Below are 22,117 nucleotides of genomic sequence, written 5' to 3'. Positions count from 1 at the left end.
TTATTAGAGTAATGATACAATTGTGAATAATCGATAACAATTTTTTTTACAGATTGGAGGAGAGAAATTTGATTGTGTTGATATCTACTCACAACCAGCTTTCAAAAATCCTTTGCTAAAAAATCACACTATTCAGGTAATTAGTCTTCATTGTTATCCTATTCTGTTATATTTCGTACGCAATAAGATTAGATAAATATTCTTTTTCTACATGTAACCTTTCATGCAAAGTTATGCAAATTCGCGTACCATAAGTAGATTATTTGGTTCAAAGAATTTATACATATTAAAAATCTTTTTTTTTACATAATTTCATAATGTACAATAAATGTTCATGTGTCATGGATCGCGTTTCATGCATGGTGTCGATTGTGGATTTAGCTGCCACAACATCGGAAAATTTTGATGACGTAAATGAACTTGTTCAATTCTAAAAGTATTCTAGCTTTATTATCCATTTTTTGCATGATATTTTGAAAGTTTAGAGGCCATATGCAATATCTCAACATGGCAAGAGTATATAAGCATTTATTCCTTTATATTCATTTCATACAGTTTTAATTCTTGCTACAAAAGTGCAATAACTTGGTCACTGATTTTTGTGCTTAGATGAGGCCAAGCTCTTATCCAGAAGTCATAAACGATGAACCTTCTCACACAACCAATTACTCATCAATTGAGATGAATGATGAAGAATGCCCTTATGGGACAGTTCCTATTTGGAGAAGCCCTAAAGATTCCCTACCACTTAAATCCTTTACAAACTTTTTGAGTGATTATGCAAGTGATGCTTACAACAAGAGCTCTGAAGAGTCTCCTGAAAGACAACATGTAAGTACCTCTTCTTTGATAAAGTTGATGTTAGAATGTTTACATCGATGATCCGCAGAGACATAACTTTTCTACAATATTTGAATTTACTAGATCACGAATTTCTTATGCTTTTAACCTACGGATCATGTAGGATGAAAATATGTAGGCTAAGTTGAATAACATTCTAAAATTAACTTTCAATTCAATGTGACCGTTGAAAATCAATGTCATTACTTTTGATCCAAATATATATTTTTATTTTTACAAATTTTCAATTTCTTTGAATCATATGAATTAATCGATAAAGCAAATAAACTTGACATAGCTTAACGTGTAGGCCAAAAATGTTAAAATTCTTGAAATTTAATTTCTAGTGCCTTATGATGTACTTTAGAATATTTCCAATGATATTGATATCGGTTCGGCTTCAACCAACCTTTTTTACCAAAGAAAAAAAGAAACTTGAACTGCAGCAAAATCTCAAAATCAGAATTTTCATACTCGTGACCGAACTGGAAGAAACTAATTTAAAAGAGAAAAACTGGTCTCCAGTGCCAGGGACGGAGCCATGTATTGATCCAAAGGGGCCATGGCCCCCCTCAACTTTTCAATATTTACTTTATAACCTTTCGGTAGCTTATAAATTTTTAATTAATTTTTAAAATATATGAGCCTATTTTGTAAAAAGTTTTTAGTACTAGTATGAAGCTTTCTCTCTTCTTATGTATTTTATAGGTGAAAATATATTAATAATCTCTTAATTATAGTGCATTTTGAAATAAGTCCTTTCAACTTTAAATATTTTATTTATATATTCTTAACTTTCTAATTATTTTTTGATGAGCTAATTTATTTAACTAAATAAAATAGTATGCTAAATTTAATAGCTCTGTTAGATGTTAGTCATTGGTTGTTATTTTTTTATTAACAAAAATTAGAAAATTAAATTCTAACTAAATTACTACTAGATTTCGTAAAATTCTTAAGTTATTTAAATGGAATAATGCAAACAAAATAATTAAAAGTTAAGTGAGTGTAAATTAAAGAAATAAATTTAATATTTTTTAACATTAATTATCTAATCACTAAATTTTTAAATTAAAAATTTGAGTAGTTAAAATCTTATTTATTTGTTAAAATTTTTATCTGTACATATTTTGGCCCCCCTCGTAATTGAATCCTTGCTTTGTCCCTGTCCAGTGCAGTTTGGATTTAGTTTGAATTGGTACCAAGTTATCTTTGGGTTGGATAAGCAACCTACTTCATGTGCTACTTTGGTTCAATTTTTTTTTTTTTTTTTAAAAATGGTTTTGTAAATTACTCTCGTGGATCTCCATTTTTTTTTTTTAATGGTTCTGTAAATTACTCTCGTGGATTTCCAAAATTTCAGAACTTGTAATTCGTCGACTTGCTTGAACTCTATATTAATGTAACGTCTTAATTTGTTACTCACGGTTGGCAAATTAATGACTATAATGCAAAAAACTTAATTTAAATGATCAATAAATGATCCTTTTATGCAAGCTAGAGTACACACCAATACATATTTAACTTGAGTGGTGTCTTATATATATTACTTGCATTACCAACTTGCTAGCTAGTAATATGTAATAATATTTGCTTATATTTTGGTTTTAATTCCTTTTTGTGATCTTTTTTGTTTTTTTAATTTAGTGGGCAGTAGTGAGACTAAGTCAAGAAGCCTATGGTTGTAGAGCAGTACTAAATGTGTATGAGCCAAAACTAACGGGACAAGATCAGTTAACTGGATCAGCAATGCAGATTATGGGTGGAAAAGGAAATAATAGAAATTACATTATGGCCGGTTGGTTTGTAAGTTCAACACCCTTTATCTTTTTCCATGACATCTATATATCTTATAAAAAATAATTTTAAAGATATTTTATTGTCATATGCTTATTAACTCTGTAGGTTTTCATTTCACCTACTTAAAGTGATTAACATTTGTGAATGGTTAAGAAACAGTAAATGACACATGCCAACAAAGAAAGAAGGATTGTTTATTATTGATAATGATTATCCAATAATTTATCTTCTTAACTTAGTACTTTATGCACAAAAGCACAAGTAACATCTCTAAACAGGGGGAGTAATTTGGAGCCAAAAAAAAAAAGAAACATATATAGGATGAAAATTTAAAATTGTCAATCACCTTTGTTCCAAATAGTCTTCAGTTGCTAATCCAGTCCTAATGCATAAATGTTTTTTATTTAAACTTGCTATAAATATTTCAAGTAATAGCATGATGTGGGTACTGGGCAGCATGCCAAACTTTCTCTCTCTCAAACTTTCTCTCTCTCTCTCTCTCTCTCTCTCTCTCTCTATATATATATATATATATATATATAATTGAGCTAGAATATTTTTAAAAGTATCACTCCATTTTTACTTCTAGGTTTCTAGTCCTTGTATCTACTTCTTGATTACTAATAATAATTGGATCAAATACTATTCCATCTACCATCACCTACCACCACCTACCACCATCATCCCAACCTTATATTTCTCAAAAGCACCAACCTCTGGGTGTTTTTGAAAGTATTCTAACTCAACTCTCTCTCTCTCTCTCTCTATATATATATATAGTATAGAGCTACTATGCTATCGGAAGCATAAATTAGTTGGTGCTTCCGATTTTTTAGCCCTTGGATAAAAAATTCTACGGTTGGGATGATAGTGCACTACAGGAAAAGGCGCTTGTAGAGGCGGTTTTTAGCGATCGTAGAGGCGGTTTAAACCGCCTCTGCAATTCTTAGAGGTTGTTTCGGCAACCGCCTCCAGACTGTCGGCGTAGACACCGCCTCTACAACGTAGAGGCGGTTTGAGCGACTGCTGGGGGAGCGTAGAGACGGTATATAGAGGTGGTTTCAACCGCCGTAATATTTTAATTTAATATTTTTTATTCACAATTTATTAAACAAATTTTAACATATAGAGGCGGTTTAAACCGCCTCTACAAATATTTATTTGTAGAGACGGTCCAAACCGCCTCTATAAAATTTAATTTATAGAGGCGGTCTAAACCGCCTCTACAAATATTATTATGCAGAATCAATGGTAGAGGCGGTTGAAACCGCCTCTATCCTACAGATATAGTAAAATATTATATTAATATTTATATTAATATATATTTATGAACAAAAAATTAAAAATTATTAACAAACATACTATCATAAATATTACCACAATCAAATATTACATTTCTCACCAAAAAATAATTCTCAACAAGTAACAACTCAATATTTTAACATATGATCCAAAACACGATATTGCCATTCAATACATATCCAATAGTAGCAACACAAAAAGCAACATCCTGATTGTTTAACATATAATCCAAAACAAATTGTCATTCAATATATATCCAATAGTAGCAACACAAAATGGAACTAAGTTTAAATAGTTTTAAACATAGTCAACAATTGAGTTTTCACTACTTGATAAGATTTCAAATAGTGCGATGTTTTTCTTCTTCACTTCTGGGCTGATAACTTGCATTTGATGATTGATGATGATTTGGATAGAATGCATCAATGGAATTAGTATTGCCACCCACAACCTAAAAAAATATCAAACAATAGAAAAATTGTTAAGCATACTAAAATACAAAATTATTCAAATATATTATTAGTAATAACTTACTATCAAATTGATATACCTGAGAATTGAGAACTCTATCTGATAATAGAGCTTTTATACGATCCATTTTTGAGAGAAATGTATCCATTTTGTTTTTCATATGTTCCAATTACCCCTTGAGCCTTTCTACCTCCCCTGATTATCCCTCTCTTGATTCTCCTGCTATAGGCAAATTCATATGTTTCACGCCATAATATGATCTCAACGTAGGTCCCAAGCCTAACCCTTTCACATGTCCATTATGTTTAGGACCCATGATGTCGACCGTCAATTTGGCCGGTTCGGGTACGTCGATCAGACGCCGAACGGACAGAGTCTTCCCTGTCCGCCCAAGGCTAACAACAACAAGATCATGTACTTAACAGTTGCCCAAGAAACATGAAACACATACATGATCTAGCAAGTACAATATAATCAATGACAAGCAAAAGAGAAAAAGATCTAACTATTATAATTTCATTCAACATATACATCGAGTTTACATTTTTCATCTCCAAAATGTATACATGTTCATCCACAACTCTCCAAAATACATATACATCAAGTCCTCTCATCTATACAAGGTGTACTAATGCATAAATGAAAGCTGCTAGCTAACTAGGGCGCTATGCCCTTACCGCGGTCCTCGCCCGGTTCGCTCGTACTCGGCCCTGCAACCAAAGTGAGGTGAGAACTACGAATAGTTCCCAGTGGGTTTGGCCGCCGACTCCGCCGATCTTCCCATTAGGTCTAAGCAGGCATAAGCAGATAGATAGATAGATATGAAAATGAGCCGCTACATAGTAACAAACCAACAACATGCTACTATGCCTCAATAACAGAATGAATGCATGCCCATAGTAATGTACTCTACTAACATTATACTATGTCTCAATCTGCATGATATACAAGATGTAAAGGAATATCTACATAATAATGAAACCTACTATTAAGTACTATGTCTCATATCCAATCTCATCTCTGCTAACCAAAAGGTTACGCCCAACTCACATCTCAAATCTTGCCGGTGAGTAGACTCTGCGCTACAGCACCCGAGACCGCCTGCTGGGTAATCATGTTATCCAAACGCGACATCTACTCTGGAGCTCACTACTTGGGGTGGAGCGACCACACCAAGGTTACACAGACTATGTGAGTACGATCCAATCCTCTCACCCGAGGATAGTTACTGCCTCTGTTGCACTAGTTCACATGCTACTACTTAGGAAATCATCTTTGTTCCTAAGTTCATGTCATCAAGCTGTAAGTGTTCCAACTACACTAGTCCAAATGCCACTCATTGAGTTCATTTACATGTCCAAGTTGATCTTTTATTTTTTGGCACTATAGGATTCCATGCCAAGACCCAATTCTCATGTGTCCACTAAATCAAGTGCTCAACTCACTATATGATTTCTACGATGGAAACATGCAAGGAATTGAAGTGCAATTTACTTAACATAACCTATAATGCATGCTAACAATATATGAACATATGCTATAATAAAATAACTTAGACATAGGAAGAAGTTCAATTGCTTCGGGATAGACACCCCCCACCTTCTAGTGATGCCTCGAAGCTAGGTTCCAACTTTCGTAATTTTCCGTCACCAATCTCTCTCAACTACGGCAAACGAAGCCAAAAATAGGCTTTTCTTTAATCCCTTCGCACCGACTCATCGGATCGCCAAACTGAGTTCACCAACGTTCGATTACCTAGCAGTTAGGTATAAAAGAGATCAATCCCTACTTTAGATCTCAACTTTACCAAACCCCCTTTCTTACCCTAGATGTTCAACTTTGCAAGAATACCCCACGCGGAGCCTCGATTCAAGCAAATAACATCTACTTAGCATCAAAGGGTTCTACTAAAACCATTTCTAGAGCTTAAAACACGAACCCTAGAAATCTACCATTAAAGCTCCTTCCTCTCTAAGCAAGGGAAGAAGAAGAAGACGAAATTCAACTTCTTTGCTTCAATCTCCACCAATCCCTCCACTTAGATCCACCTTGGGAGAGCTTCTAGAGAGAGAAAAGGAGAAAAAGAGATAAGGAGGAGTGTTCTCTGGCGGTGAACACAAGAGAGGGTGATGGGGTCTATTTATAGGCTGCCACAATTGCATAAAAGCCCCTCAACATTTGCTATTTGCAACATACTACATTCTGCAGTTTTCTGCACCTGGTACCGGTACGCCTTGATTAGTTACCGGTTAACCAGCTTCGCAGAGGCCAAACCCGAGAGTTGCTGCTCTCGGGTTGCTACGGGGTACCGGTACTACATGATGTAGTCACCGGTTAACAATGCTCCAGAATGTAGTTTTGCATTGTTTCGACTCTATTTCGTGCCGAGTAACGCTTAAATCTTTCTAACTCACTTGGAGTTCAACTTTAACTCTTTCAATATTATTGGAATGTCAAATGGAATATGTCCAAACATCTCTCTCGCCACGCTTTGGTCCTATTGACCAAAAGTGGTTTAACAAGACGGGAAAGTCAATATCTTACACATGACATCAAGAAAAGCCTCGTCTATTAGCTTGCTTGTATCAGATTCAGAACCTTGAGAAAGTTCAACAAATTTCCGACGCGTTGTATTCTATTAATCATTTGAGGGACAAAAATGTTGATTAATATTCTACAAATCCTATGAATATTAAATGTGACAACTAAGAAAAAAAAATTTACGCACCAAACTATTCTCCGCATCCTCATTTACGAAATTTTCATTCTTTTTCTTAGGGGTCACCTCCCAGAAAGTTAGTCGATCAGGTTCTTTGCCAAGTGCAATTTCCTATAACAAAAAATAAATAATAAATTATAGGTGATAAACAGATATAAATATCATATAAAATAAAATAATTTTTAATATTGAGTCATTACCATTTCCTTTTGTTTTCTTGCATAACTTTTTCTACCCGATGTGTGGGCCATCTTTACCTTTTTTGCAGATTCAGAATTCAATTCACAAAGTTTCTGCAATAAAAAAAGATATTAAACCAATTAACTTTTTCTACCCGATGTGTGGGCCATCTTTACCTTCCAATTTTGTAGGCGCGGTCCCCTTAGGGTTGAGTGGTCCCCATTGGTTAATAATATTAATCCAATGGTTAGAAATGATCAATGGGGTTGATCTAAGGACTAAAAAATCGGAAGCACCAACTACTTTATGCTTCCGATAGCATAGTAGCTCTACTATATATATATATATATATATATATATATATAGTTGAGCTGGAATGCTATCGGTAGCAAACGGGCTCCGTTGCCACCCATTTGTTTTCGATGATGGGCCTCCGAATCGACGATCGGCACCGTTGAATATGATTTATACCACTTGAAGTATTTAGAAACCAAATTTCAAATCTTTTCGATATCATTGACTCAAAATTTATAATTTTAATGGTAGATATGAGGTGTTTTCACGTTTAACGGTGTAAAGCTATCCAAATCAATTGAATTTTGGTTAGAAAATTCTTTAAACTATTTAAAACAAGATCTATACTTTTGATCTTGATTATAAAATTCCTATCATCACTTTTTAGAGGATATTCATTTTCAGCCGTTCATTTTTGCGCCCACCTGATGGACAAGAGAATAATATCGAAAAAGCATGAAATTTGATTTCTAGATACTTTAAGCGGTATAGATCATGTTCAACGGTGTCGATCGTCGATTTGGAGGCTCCATCATCGAAAACAAATAGGTGGCAACGGAGCCGGCTTGCTACCGATAGTATTCCAGCTCGACTCTATATATATATATATATATATATATATATATATATATTATGTAGGTAGTTTTTAGCCCGTTAGTTCTGACATGCTGCCTTGAATATATAAACTGATTGCACTCTTTCGAGAAAAAGTTTTGAAACAACAATAGTAAAAAGGATAGAAATTTACATGGTTGTAAACACTATTTTTGGGCAAGGTATTGGCCTACCTGATAATCTTTCCTAGTTAGCATCGGCACACATTTCTGCAAGCAAAATAATTGGTAAGAATAAGAAAAATAGAGCATAATAACAAACACCATTATATTTACGTGGTTTACACAACTATCCAAATTCATGCTGAGCCTTTGTTAGGAGGTATGGGATTTTTATTATATCAAGATCCTTACTTTTAGTATATCAAGATCCCTTGTGCTCTTTAGCACCCTGCTCTTTTACAAGATAAACCATAGATCTCTCCTTTCGTCACACTTTTTGTTCATTCTATAAAACGACACCTAGAAGATCTACTTAAAGCCTCTAACAAATAGATATTTGACCTATAAGAACAAATCCTTGTCGATTGAACTTCTTTATCTGTCAAGCTCACAATAACTAAAATAATTTCTTCAAAAATCTATCATTAAAGAGATGTTTTGACTGCTATAATCCTAACAAGCAGATCCTCTGCCTATTGTGCTTGACGTTGGTCAACCTAGCCCCTAAAACAAATTAAGAACCTATCTCATTTTGTTCTACCAGTTAGGCCAACCAAGCTTCTGCATTGTTCAATTGAGGTCTGTGTCCTTGGTCTCTTTCTCTTAGCTAGCTAGCTCTAGGAAAACTCATTAAACAATTAAATCCAATGATACACGGTGCGACATAAAATCTATTTCAATCCTTGATCTTGATTAATCCTTATAGTGTCACGCCCTGGGTTCCTTTTGGTGAAAGCCAATTCGAAATTAGGTTGTCTTTAAAAATAAGAGTAAGCGGAAAACAACCTATTTTTTTTATAAAAAAACCTTGACCCCCAAGGGTGCAACAGATTCGCCATAAATATAGAAAATTTTCAAAACAAATGGATAAGTCTCCTCTGTATTTGCATGGTGTAGCATATGTACAATTTAACAACCCGATCTCCACTCACACACACAACAACAGGATGTACAAGGATCATCATAATACATAAATAGCTAGCGTCCTTAGTCACATCCATTCCACATTCATTCATATTCATCTTAGAGAGTCCGGCTACTATGCTATTAATAGCACGAAGCACTTGGTGCTACCAAGTTTTCCGCCATTAGATCTACCCTTTTGATCATTTTCACCCGTTAGATCATACTATTCAACCAACCACCCACTCAACCCTAGAGGGCTCACATTATCCTAACCACACATCTCTTAATCCAATGGCAAAAAACTTGGTAGCACCAATGACTTGGTGCTATTAATAGCATAGTAGCCTAGTTCCATCTTAGAAGTTGAAATTGTCTCCCACACGAAGATTTTCTTTTTAAAACTCTAACTTTGCGAAAGAACCTCGAGAAAACCATTTAAAAATGTTTCCCACATTGAAACCATTATTTTAAAAACGCTACCACGAGGGGTAGAAAACCATCGAGAGAAATCTGAGTCCAAAACCACATGTGTTAAAAAACCACAAATGTCCAAAACCATGAGCATCCAAAACCCCCATAAGTACAATATCCAAAATCTGAAGATATAGAATATTAACTGAACCACGAATAAATGTCTACTATCAGGTGTAGGGATAAACTATGCTATCACATGTATGTCTATACTAAGTATAGAGTATAGTCAAAATGCATACCGAGATCGAGATCTCTAAGACCGCATGCTAGCTACGGCCTCATGCTGCATCCTAACTATTCCCACCTGCGTCACCTATAGAGAAACGGGGGTGAGAAACCAACAAAGAGTCTCCCAGTGGGTACCGCAAGCCAATGAAGGAAGCGGTACTCGCTGGTAACCAGGTATAGGTAAATAAAGGCCTACAAAAGTAATGTAAGTGTGAAGAGAAACAAACTATAAAAAAGCATGCAATAACTGCTACTGTAGCTATATGCGTCAACCTGACGAAAAGTCCAAATGTACCCAATTTATACCGCCGTGTCGGTCTAAGGACCTTAGGAAAGCCACAACCGTTCTGTCTGGCATATAACCCTAGCAATAGTTGACAATCACCGCCCCTTGAGGCACACCGACCAATAAGTCATCGAAGCTATATAGGAACATAAGTACCGACCACTCAGGTCAATAGGAAAGTGTGAGATTAATGACAGGCATCGATCACTCAGGTCAACTGAAATGTGTGAGATCAATGATTATAGTACACGGGCACCGACCACTCAGGTCAACGGAAGTATAAATGTAAGTGTCATTACTGCTCTACTTCTATGTCATGGCAAACGGGAGAGTATACTAAGTAGAGTAAGGGTCGAAGTCAAGTGGTGAAGAACTCAAATACTGAATATGTATATATGTAAGCAGTAAAAGGTTGGGATGAAGGGAGCATCACCGATTGTGCATCACTGAACCAGCTTCGGATCGAAACACCCACTTTGCTCATACAGTGCAGAAAACCATCGATAAGACCTACTATAGGTCCACCAAGTCAAAAACCAAACCTACTGACTCAAAAGACATCGCTTACAAACCAAAAATCACCTGCAGGATCGGTTTCGAATACCGATTCCCGAACTCGCCGGGAATCCCGAAAACGCACCGGGATTGCCGTGGGGTCCATGAAACGTCCCGAAACAGACAGACTCATGCCGTGAGTCACCTGCTGCCCTGAAACACATCCATTTGAGTGTCCAGGTAGCAAACACAAGCACCAAGTCAACTCGGTTGTCGACAGTCGACCATTTCGCTCTGTGCTTCTGAAAGTGTCCACTTTGGCACCGAAAGCCTCTGCTGCTCATCTGTCACCTCTGAACACATGAGGTGACCCCGGCGGTAAGCCAACGAGGCTAGGCGATGATCTTTGGAGCGACTATGCAGCTGAAAACTCATTGCAATGAGAAACAGCATTTTACTGGCGATTTCGCCAGAAAACGCACTGAAACCCGTCCGTCGCTTATCTACTATCATCGGTCTTCAAAGGTGGCAATAACAACCGGCCAATAAGGCTTGGCGGAGTCTTTAGGGCATTCGAATGGCCAACATGTGAAAATCGCAACATAAATCGCGTCCGATTGGCAAATTTTCGCCAAATGACGCCGTACGACCTCGTTTCTACTCCGCGACAGCTCCGAGACCTTTGATAATCAGTCAAGAGGTCACTAACAATGATTACACACTGTTTGAGGCTCTACGCGGGGTCCCCATTGCATAAAGCTTGCGATCAGCCCAACATAGCATTAATTACTATACAAATAATACATAAATATGAGTTTTGAGCTTGTTACCCAAATCCGTGTCGCAACGGATCCAACCAACCAGTCGATTTGATTCGTCTCGACGTTCACTGTCCAGAGTGCAAATAACAACAGGAAGGCTTGAAACAGTGGAAACCTCTCCAATCGCTCGCTCCCAAAAGTGGCCGAGTCCCATGCGTGCACCAGATCTTCTATGATCACAACAAAGGTGAGCACGTGACTCCACATGATCCTAGGAGTGCGGTGCTTACTACTTGGGTGCTCGCCGAAGTCTCTGGTGGCCAAAAAGAGGGCTCGGCTAAGGCAGCCCCCGAAATCCACCTTGGCAACATCCATGCAGGGCTAAGGCACCACGGATCTGGTGGCCGGCGGCACGACAGGCGGAGCTCCGGTCAGAGGAGGGTTACCGTACCCCGGGGAGGTTGCTGGCGGCGAGAGGCGGTGGTGGAGCATCGAAGGCAATAGAGGCCAACAAAAGGCTGCGGCTAGGGCATCGCGGATCTCCATAGTGATGAGTCAGGACAGTGAGAGGTGGCACCGGCCGAACCCCGGGGATCTCCGACATTGTCCCTTGGCTGCGCGGTGCAGCGACAGGGGTTGAGTCTCTCCCCACGCCCACATATGCTCTATGGGGCCTAGCCTTGGCCACGGTGGCACCCCAGGGCACGGTGGTGCTAAGGAAGCTTCGGGGATGGTTGCCGAGGTCCGGGTGGTCGGTTACGACGGTCCTGTCGGCTGACGGCACACTTACAAGGGGACTCGGGCTCCCTCTTCCCTAACAGTACCATAAAAGAGAGAGAAAAAGAGGGAGAGAGAGGGAAGAAGAAGTTGTTTCTTCTTCTCCGACGGCTGACGGCGACGGCGACAGTGGCAGGACCCTCTTAGGTGTACAAAGGGAGAAGAAGAGGATGGCCTAGGATTTTTGGGTTCCAAAAATCCCCAAATCCCCATATACCACTATTCATAGAGGAAAATAGCTCCAAATTCTCCCAACTCTCAAAATTCCCATTCCAGTCCCTCTCTATTACGTTTCTCTCACAGAAAGGTCCCTACCAGCGAGATTTCACACAAAATAGAGCACTGATCGCTTCTAAAAGCAAAAACAATACGAAATAAAAGCCTTCCCAATCAGACCATCGAAAATAAAATCCGTCGGCGCCATTGGTTCTGGCGCAGTTAGACCATCAGACCATAAAAAATAAGCTATTGGATTGTTTGGAACGAAACCGATTCGCGTTCGAAGCCCACCTCTTTCCTCGGTCAACGTCGAAAACGCATGTTACTATTCACTTTAAGTGAAAAGTAATAATCGCGTAAAAACTTTTTTTTAAAATATTTTTTGCTGAAATTTGACAAGCAGTTTAAAAATTAAAATACATACGATAATATTTAAAAAGATGTCAAATATACATAGAAAAAAAAATCTAAGTCCTTACATACAGGCTCTACAAAATTGATTCCAAAGCCCCTAAACTCAAATTTGTCGTAGACTAGAGTAAAGCAGTTAGTTTATAGGGTCCATATATATCATCATCAAAACTATTACCAAACTTGGATCACTAATTAAGCCTACAAATGTCACTTTCATTCATTTAGAGATTGTCGTAGATGACGTGACATGCATGCAGCCCAAGTTCAACACGACCTACTTTTATCTGTGAAGGATTGATGATGATACCCTTATTTGATTGAATGACCATCGGATTTGGGGAGTGATAGATTTGATGTTTTAGTGAGAAGATAGGTTTAAATCAAGGATGAGAGATTGAGTTCATTGGATTTAAAGTAAATTGGTGATCTTGGCCATCTAGCATAGAGAAAGAGTTTCATGTGATACATATTTCAAAATTTTGTCGAGATTCTCATGGACTCAGAGTTGGATTGGAGGGACTATAAATATCTCTAGTCAATTAACAAAAAAAACCCTTTTCCTAACTTTCAAAAATCTAATTCACTTTATTGAGAGAGAAACTTGGAGAAGCAATGGAGTAGTAGAAGTAACCTTCGGTAGCTCTAGCATTCGTTAGTTTTAGTTAGTAAGTAGTTCAGGAGTTTTTGATAAAAGTAGTCATCGTTTCTTTAGTAGTTAAGTCGGAGGATTTTTGTAGTTTTTCAACTTCTAGACAAAGTACAATGTTTTTCGTGGTACTGCAATTCGATCGAGAGGTAACCACTTCTAGTAGTTCTAAGTTTGGCCTGACTAAGGGGCTAAACATATTGTCCGTTAGGAGGTCGAATCCCAATTGAAAACCCTAGCAGAATCGCTTGAGGCTTTCTTTAATTGCAAGTAACTTTTTTTTTTTTCATTTCAGCAATAAAATCTTCGGCTCGTTTTTTTTAAAAAAAAACACTCATACAAATTTGCAAACAAGTAGGGGCACTAGTATGTCGTAACAAGTTATACTCGTATAAACCGCATCTTACTGGTATCATGAGATGCTGATATCAAGGCAAAATAGAACTCTAGAAAATCCTATATCTCAGTAGGTAGCAAGTGAGATATCGATTCTGGCTTAGGTTTAGATACCGAACAGTCTATGTCTTTAACAAACTGTGAAATAATGTCTACTTTGCCAATCTTTTTAATCGAAATCTTTCCAAAATTTGTCCAAATAGTTGTTTGAATTTTTTAGGCCAATTTGCATAAAAAATTCACTAGTTTTGAACTTTTGCAAAAGTAGGCTGCCTTTCGAATTTTGTAGATTCGGTCAAGATTTTTAGAAAACTGACCAAAATACCCTTATTCTCTTTCTCTTTCTTTCTTCTCTATCGTTCTTTTTTTAAACTTTGAAGAGGGCAGCAGAGGAGGAGGCGGCCCACCTTGCCTCTACCCTGTGCGCCAGTGCACCCCCCTCCTTCCTTACCTCCAACTTTGCCGAGGCCATGCCGGGACTCTTTTTTTTTCTCACCAACCCTCCTCCACCGTCGAAGAAGAAAAAAAAAAGGATCGTGGTGCGGCCTCAGAAATGTCGGAGGTGAGGAGGGCGCGGGGTGAGCAGGCGCGGGTGAGGATGTGTAGGGCGAAGGTGAGGCAGGGTTTCTGTCACGCCCCGAGCCCGCCTCTTTGGTCGGATTCGGGCACGCCGACAGACCGCCGAACGAACAGAGTTTTTCCTGTACATCCTAGGCGTCACAATCCATACAAAGTATGAGGTTCCAACCAGGAACAATAATCAAGCAAGGATTGCATAAGAAAGTATCAAAAACATAAATACAACTATGCTATTACAAGCATTCATTCCAGATTTTACATATTACAATTTTCATTCACATTTAACTTCCAAATACAATCGATATTATTATAACATTATTTTTTGCTTTTCTACAACCCCTAGCTAGGCCGACTCGGGGTAATGCTATCTTTGGTTTCTGTGGTAGGGCGCTATCTACGAAGCCACGCCCTTTCCTCGTGCCACCGCACCGCTCACGTGTGAACCTAAAACCCCAAAATCACATGGGGTGAGAACTATTATCCATAGTTTTCAGTGGATACGGCCATCCAAGGGAAAAGCTCGACCCACCAGGTCCGAAGGAAGCACTGCAACATGTTAGTCCAACAAGTATCCACAGATATATATTTTTCATCAAATAAGTTATGCAACTAATATTTATCATGTTCATGCCTCACAACATGCAACCATGCGATCATGAAACTCAATATGCAATAATGTAAGTAGATCTACTAATTCTACTTTCTGTTTCGCTATCCACAGCTCATCCAATTGACATCTAAGGTTTCCTCTATCTTAGATTCATGTCATTCACAATTCTGCTCATAAGCTTTTATCTACCTTTATCAAGCTATCCATTCGACTCGATCTTGAGTCAATCATCCGCGGAGTACCGCGTAAAGCCAGACTCGAGGTGAAGGACATCTCACATGCACCTCAGTCTTAAATCCACTCAACTGGGATAACAACTGGGATGCCAATCCACTCTACTGGGATTCATCCATAGCTCACAAAAATGTCACCCAATTTCACTGGCTAACCAAAAGGTTAAGCCCGACTCACATCTCAAATCTCATATATAGGTGAGGATACTCTGCGCTACACACACCCGAGATCGTATGCTGGGTAATCATGTTACCCAAACGCGACTACTACTCCGGAGCTCACTACTTGGGTGGGGCGACCACGCCAAGATGAAACAGATTATGTGAGTATGATCTAATCCTCTCACTCGAGGATACCTTGTCTACTAGGGATAACAACAACATGGGAAATCCACTAATCCCAATACTCATGTCACAAGTGTCTCTACTACACTAGTTTCACATGACACATATCACAACTACTCGAAAATTCTTCTATCCCTATGTTCATATCATAGTGTTTTCACTACACTAGTCCAAATGCCACTCGATCTACTTGACAATCTACTAGTCCCGATCGAGTATTATAGTTTTCATGTTCTTGTTTTCCAATGTCGAACTCTCTAATCAACCTAGAGTTATCGACCCAAGTTCACATCTATATGAATCTAGCATATGCTACAACATATCATCATGCATATTCATCTAACATAAATCCACAATATGTCAACATGCATATTCTATCTCATGCATTTATATAGCCTCTATGTCATGCATTCATCTAGCATCTAATGGTAGGTAACAACATCAAGCATAATATGATTCCTACATTCACATTATCATGTACAACCTACCAAACATATGTATATGCATCAATAGTAACCATGCATCATCATAATCATCCAATGGTAGTCTAACGTAGCATTCATTTCATGCATTTATATGTTTTACAACTAACCACCAACTGACCACCATATATGCATCAACGATAATTAACACTTCACTTCAACATGGAAGTGAGCTAGTATCTTTGGTGAGCACAACCCACCTCGCAACGCTCTCCGATTGCTTGTAGTCACTTGCAATCGGCCTCCCGCGACACACGTGGTCCGATTCGACCCGAACTCACAATCGGCAACCGAACATCAATCCGCGACCTAGGGTCTTCAAGGGCTCCTCTCTAACCTTCAATTAGAGAGCTAAAGGGTTAAATGAGATCAAAACCCTCCAAAACCTAAAACCCCTTTATAAGCCCTAGCATGATCATATCCTCCAATTAATCCAAAACTCATGAAGGAAACATGCTAGAAATACATTAGAGGCTACAAGAACACCAAGTATTGAGGATTTAACCAAATCCTAAACACTTACCAAAATGCGAACGCCGAGTCGGAAGCACGCCGCTCAACCGGGCGCACGAAAACTCGATCCGTTGCTCCCAATGCGTTCCCAAGCTTCTTCTCCACCAACCCTCCAGTGATTAAAAAAGCGCGCCTTAGGCGTGCGCCTAGGCGCCTAGGCGCTAGGCTCAATGGCTAGCGCCTAGGCAACTCCTAGGCGGGTGCCATTGCCTAGGCGTGCGCCTGGACTGCCTAGGCGCGCGCCTAGGGCAAAGCGCAAGGCGCAAGAAAGGCGCGCCTAATATATATTTGATCCTACCGGGTTTGGATCTAAAAATATATGCTTTAATGGGTTTGGATCCTATATTTATTGGTCTAATGGGTTTAAAACATGTAAAATAAACCCAAAACCAATCTAATCTAAAGTTCTAAACCCTAAACATCTATCCGCTCTATCTCTCTCTCGCTGAGTCTGCTCCCTCTCCTCTCGTTGAGTCCGCTCCCTCTCCCTCTCTCCACTTGGACGGATCCTCTCTCCCGCTTGTCCATCACCTCCGGTTGCCCTCGGCTATCCCTCTCTGCTTCTTCAACTCAACTCGCCACTCCCCCTATATTAAGGCGAATCACTGCTTTCACATGATCATGATGTTTTTTGAATGATTTTTGGCTTGAAACTTTAAACTTTTATGCATATTACTTTTTATGATCTTGTACTTATAATTATATGCTTTTCACGTCAAAATTTTCTATTTGTTTGTGAATTAATAGTTATCTTTATGCTGGTCTTTATTTGGAGAAAAAAAAAAGTAATTTGTTTTTTACTTTTATCTATGTTATTTTCTTTTTCAAAATTATCATATATGTTGCTTAGCTTGTTTTCTTTTCTTAATTTTTTTCCTTTTGTAAACGTGATTATTTGGGTAATTATAGAATATTTATTATAATAATATGATTTTATAGAACATATTTAGTGCTACTTAATAATTATTAGAAAGTATAGTAAGACACTTCTTGGCTGTTTACTTATTTCAAAATTATATGAAAGTGCGCGCTTGACCTCTCTCGGGCGCGCGCCTGCGCCTTGTGCCAAGGCTCCAACAGCCCTTTGCGCCTAGGTGCGCCTTGGGCTTTTTTAAACACTGCAACCCTCCAAATTTGGGAGAGAGATCTAGAGAGATAAAGAGGGAATCTAGAGAGAGGGGGAGGTGTTTCTCTTTCTACATATGTGTGGGTGTGTGTGTGTTGGCTGTGGGAGAAGAAGAAAGGGGTGTAGCCCCTTTTTAAAAGCAATCTTCCCACAATTACCAATCAGTCCTTGCACTTTCTGGGCAATTTTCGGGTTCAAGGTCCAGACCCTGCAGCTAGGGTCCAGATCCCGTAGGTCCAGAAATTCTGCACAATTAAGGACTTAGTCAAATTTTCAACAATTTCAGCCTTTGGTCCGTTTTCGCTCGTTTTCGCTCTTGGAGCCTCCGATTCATCTCTAATCGTACCGAGACCCCCCAAATATGTTTTCTAGCGCGTTTAAACCATCTTTTCATCCATGCCTTGCCGGATTTCGGCGAAGATCCAATCATAGCTTTTCGGGCGCTCGACGCGTACCGAAAACGCCCAAATGCTCCCGAACTTCACCGGAACCATTCTAATAGCTTTCCAAACCAACATATACCGTAGCTTCATAATTATGAAAGTTCGGTATGCTACAGTTTCCAAGGGTGAGGACAAAGACCTGCCCGCGCTTCTCCAATGAGCTCTTCCAGCGAGGATGATGGCTGTGGGTAGAGAGTGAGGAAGAGATTGCGATAGCAAGAATAGATGCAGAAAATAAAAAAGAAAAAAGAATAAAGAATGAAAAATAAAGAAAAATACTTTTTTCTACAAGAAAAATAAAGAACCAGAGAGAAATGAAGAAGATTATGAAATTGCACTTTTTAAGGAGAACTATTGCACTATTTTAGACGAAAATTACACTCTTTAAAAGAAAATTTATACTTTTTTTTATGAAAGTTGTACTCTCTTGGACGAAAGTTGTACTATCTTGAACGAAAGTTGCACTCTTTGGGAGAAAATTACACTATTCTCCTCTTCCTCATCCTTTCCTTTCTCTTCGCTTACGGGTGTTTCTTTGCGCCCAACTCTTCTTTGCCCTCCACTTCCACCTCCACCTCCAACCTCCCCCTTCGTTTTCGTTCTCAGGGCTCGAGTCTTTTCCAGCATCGCCATGCTCTCCTCCATCTCTACCGCGTGAGGTCGCCGTCACTGGTGGGCGTCGTGCGTAACACCTACCTCACCGATAAGCTTCTCCAAGCCGAGAGGTGCTTCCTTTTCATCGTCGGTGGCGGAGGTGAGAATGAAGAGTTCCCAAATATGGGTTTCATAGGTGGAAGATCTGCTGGTGGAGGTAGAGCACAAAGAAACGCACGAAAACGAAGAGGGGGAAGGAGGAGAAACAGTGTAATTTCATCCAAAGAGTGCTACTTCGTTCGAACATTGCAACTTTCATTCAGAAAAAGTGTAATTTTTCTCTTAAATACTGTAAGTTTTCTTTAAACTAGTGCAACGTTCTCCTGAAATAGTGCAACTTCATCATTTCTTTTTTTTTCTCTGATTTTTTATTTTTTTTGTAGAAAAAAATATTTTTCTTTATGTTTTATACTTTATTTTTTTATTTTTTTTATTTTTTGCATCGTTTTTCACTATCGTGATATCTTCCTCGCTCTCTACTGGTAGCCACCACCATTGCCGAAAGTGCTCATTGGAGAAGTGCGGGCGCGTCTTCGTCCTCACCCTCACGAGCGACAGCGAGCACTGCCTCGGCTCTGCTCTCACTAGCGCTCACTCCGAGTCCTCTTTCTCTGGCGTCGGTCTCGGTGCTTGCATTGGGAAAGGTAGAGAAAGAGGATGCGGCGCTATCCTTATTACCGTCGTGAAGAGGAGGCAGTGGAAGGGTGTCAAAGAGAAAAAAATGAGAGAAAAAAAGCAAAGGAAAGGGACACGGCGCTGCCCTCTTTATTGTCGTAAAGAGCCGGGGAGATGGTGGAGGAGGATCGGAGAGAAAAAAAAAGAGGGTCGTGGTGCAGTCTCGGTAGGGTCGGAGGTGAGGAAGGCGGGGGGGTGCGCAGGAGTAGGTGAGGGTTTACGAGAGAGAAAAAAAAGAACAAGAGATGAAAAAAAGGAGCGAGAAAAGGGAGTAAGGGTATTTTGGTCAGTTTATTTAAAATCTAGCCCGAATATACAAATCCGGAAAAGCAGCCTATTTTAGCAAAAGCTCAAGATTAATGGTTTTTTATGCAAATTAGCCAATTTTTTACCATATACACTATTGTTAGGATCAATTAGATTTGTAGTTAAATCCTAATTAGATTAGAATATGTATTTAAATTTGTAAAATATAATTGAGTTGGAGCTAAGTTGAAGGTAGAGTAGATATGTTAATTAATGAATCTCATTTCATGAATATTTTCGGTTTGATTTTCTCTCTTTTATTGCTATATTAGCTTTTTGCTGAGAAACAGGTTTAAAGTTAAAAATCTTATTTGATGCTTTCGTTGCAGAATTTCAACTAGTATAAAAGTGAGTACAGAATTTATAGCAATTGATATCAGTGGGATGCGAATTCTCACGAAGTGGTATCAGCTCAAGCACTATATATATTCAGAGCAAGCACCAGATTCTTAACAACTATAATTCTCTTTTATTTATGTAAAACATAAAATATGGTACTAGTTTATTCGACACTTGAGAGTCATCAATCATTCGATAAGATAATCATTGTCATAAAATATATTTTATTATTATTATAAGTACTCAATCAAATCATTGCTTAGAAAGCTTGACGTAGATTATGCAAATTTAAAGCAATTGAAATTATACAAAATATTGTATCTAACTTTAAATTTAACATATTAATTTCAGGTAGCTCCGATGTTTGGTAGTTCAAACTATGCCAGTTTCCATATAGCCTGGGTATTATTCTTAGCGCCCTTCTTTTACTTCTTTTACGCCTTTTTACAATATTAATTTGTTGATAAAATCTATTTTGCAATAGTTTTCTGCAAACAATAATGTTCTTTGTCTGAACCTTGGCCAAGACGAGAGGTGCCATGGCTTTGTCCATGTGAACCCAGCTCGTGCCCTCGGTGCTAGAATAGAGCCTGTTTCATCCTATGGAGGCAATCAATATGGAGTACATCTACTTATTCACAAGGTAGGGTAACTTTTTTTTTACTTGAAACATGAAAAGATGATATTCAATTTGACGCAACATATTTATGATCATTATCATTTGCTCATGGAGTTTTCTTATTTTTTGATGTCATTTATTTCATTTTTCCTTTTCAGTTAATATGTTTGCATAGATATATTTACTTCATTAGTTATTAGTTTGCATTATGTTCTCGTGCTTTAAAACAATTTGCTATGCAAAGAGAGAAGAGGATAAGCATACTTTTATAATGGAACAATATTGGTATAAATCATAGAGTATACAATATGTAACATGCATGTTAAAAGGAATGACTTAAATAAACAATCAATGGATAATTTTTGATGTTAAAAGTACAAACAGAATTTTGTAAAGAGTTATTCAAATGGTGTAGTTAAGTCTACATATTATCCATGTTGCATATAGAAATAGACACTCGATCACATGACTCCACATTTGATTGATTAATTTTTGGGTTGTGTAAATAAATAGGATCGTGAGACAGGACATTGGTGGTTGGAGTACGGAGACGATTTGAAACCAGTGGGATATTGGCCAGAATCTCTTTTTACTGGTTTGAAAAATCCAGCTTCTTTGCTCAATTGGGGTGGGCACGTCCTCTCGCCATCTAGTGAAAAGAGCCCCCCGATGGGTAGCGGACATTTTCCGCATGAAGGATTCGGAAAAGCTGCATTTGTTAGAGAAGTTCTCATTGTGGACAAGGGAAGGCACCTTGTACTACCAATTTTGGAAAATTTGGACCCTATGTCTTCGAACTATGATTGCTACCGTGTTGATACCCTTATGTATAATGGTGACGGAATTACCTTCTATTATGGTGGACCCGGAGGTTGTAAAGGATAATCTCATTTTCCCTTTCTAAAATAAAGGAACGTTTTTCTCCTGGAATTACTCATACATGAAGAATCTATACGAATTAACAATACCTGAGTAGCGCAATGTTCAATATGCATGAATGAATTGAACAATCTTAAACATGATTGACAAAACAAGTTGGTCTTTGGTTCGCAGTATATATTACCAAGTTTCGTACGAGTTTCTGGGAGTTTTGAGACATTTAGGCCTCTGAAATGGCCATCAAATTTTCGACTTTATATTTATAGAAAATTTGATCGTAAATTGTAACGATTAATTAAGTTATCATCTTACAATCAAATTTAACATTCT

The 22,117-nt window shown here is 38.3% G+C and overlaps 1 protein-coding gene across 1 annotated transcript; it reads left to right on the top strand.

The window, feature by feature from the left end:
• Positions 14,538–21,793, top strand: LOC109718516. Its single transcript, XM_020244771.1, has 4 exons — positions 14,538–14,597; positions 20,641–20,691; positions 20,774–20,932; positions 21,422–21,793. The coding sequence occupies exons 1-4, from the start codon at positions 14,538–14,540 to the stop codon at positions 21,791–21,793; spliced, it is 642 nt and encodes a 213-aa protein (XP_020100360.1).

The sequence above is a fragment of the Ananas comosus genome, linkage group 12 (assembly GCF_001540865.1).
Source record: "Ananas comosus cultivar F153 linkage group 12, ASM154086v1, whole genome shotgun sequence".
In the NCBI taxonomy this organism is placed as follows: Eukaryota; Viridiplantae; Streptophyta; class Magnoliopsida; order Poales; family Bromeliaceae; genus Ananas; species Ananas comosus.
Note: the sequence above shows the minus strand (reverse complement) of the source record. Positions and strands in the feature narration are given on the sequence as shown.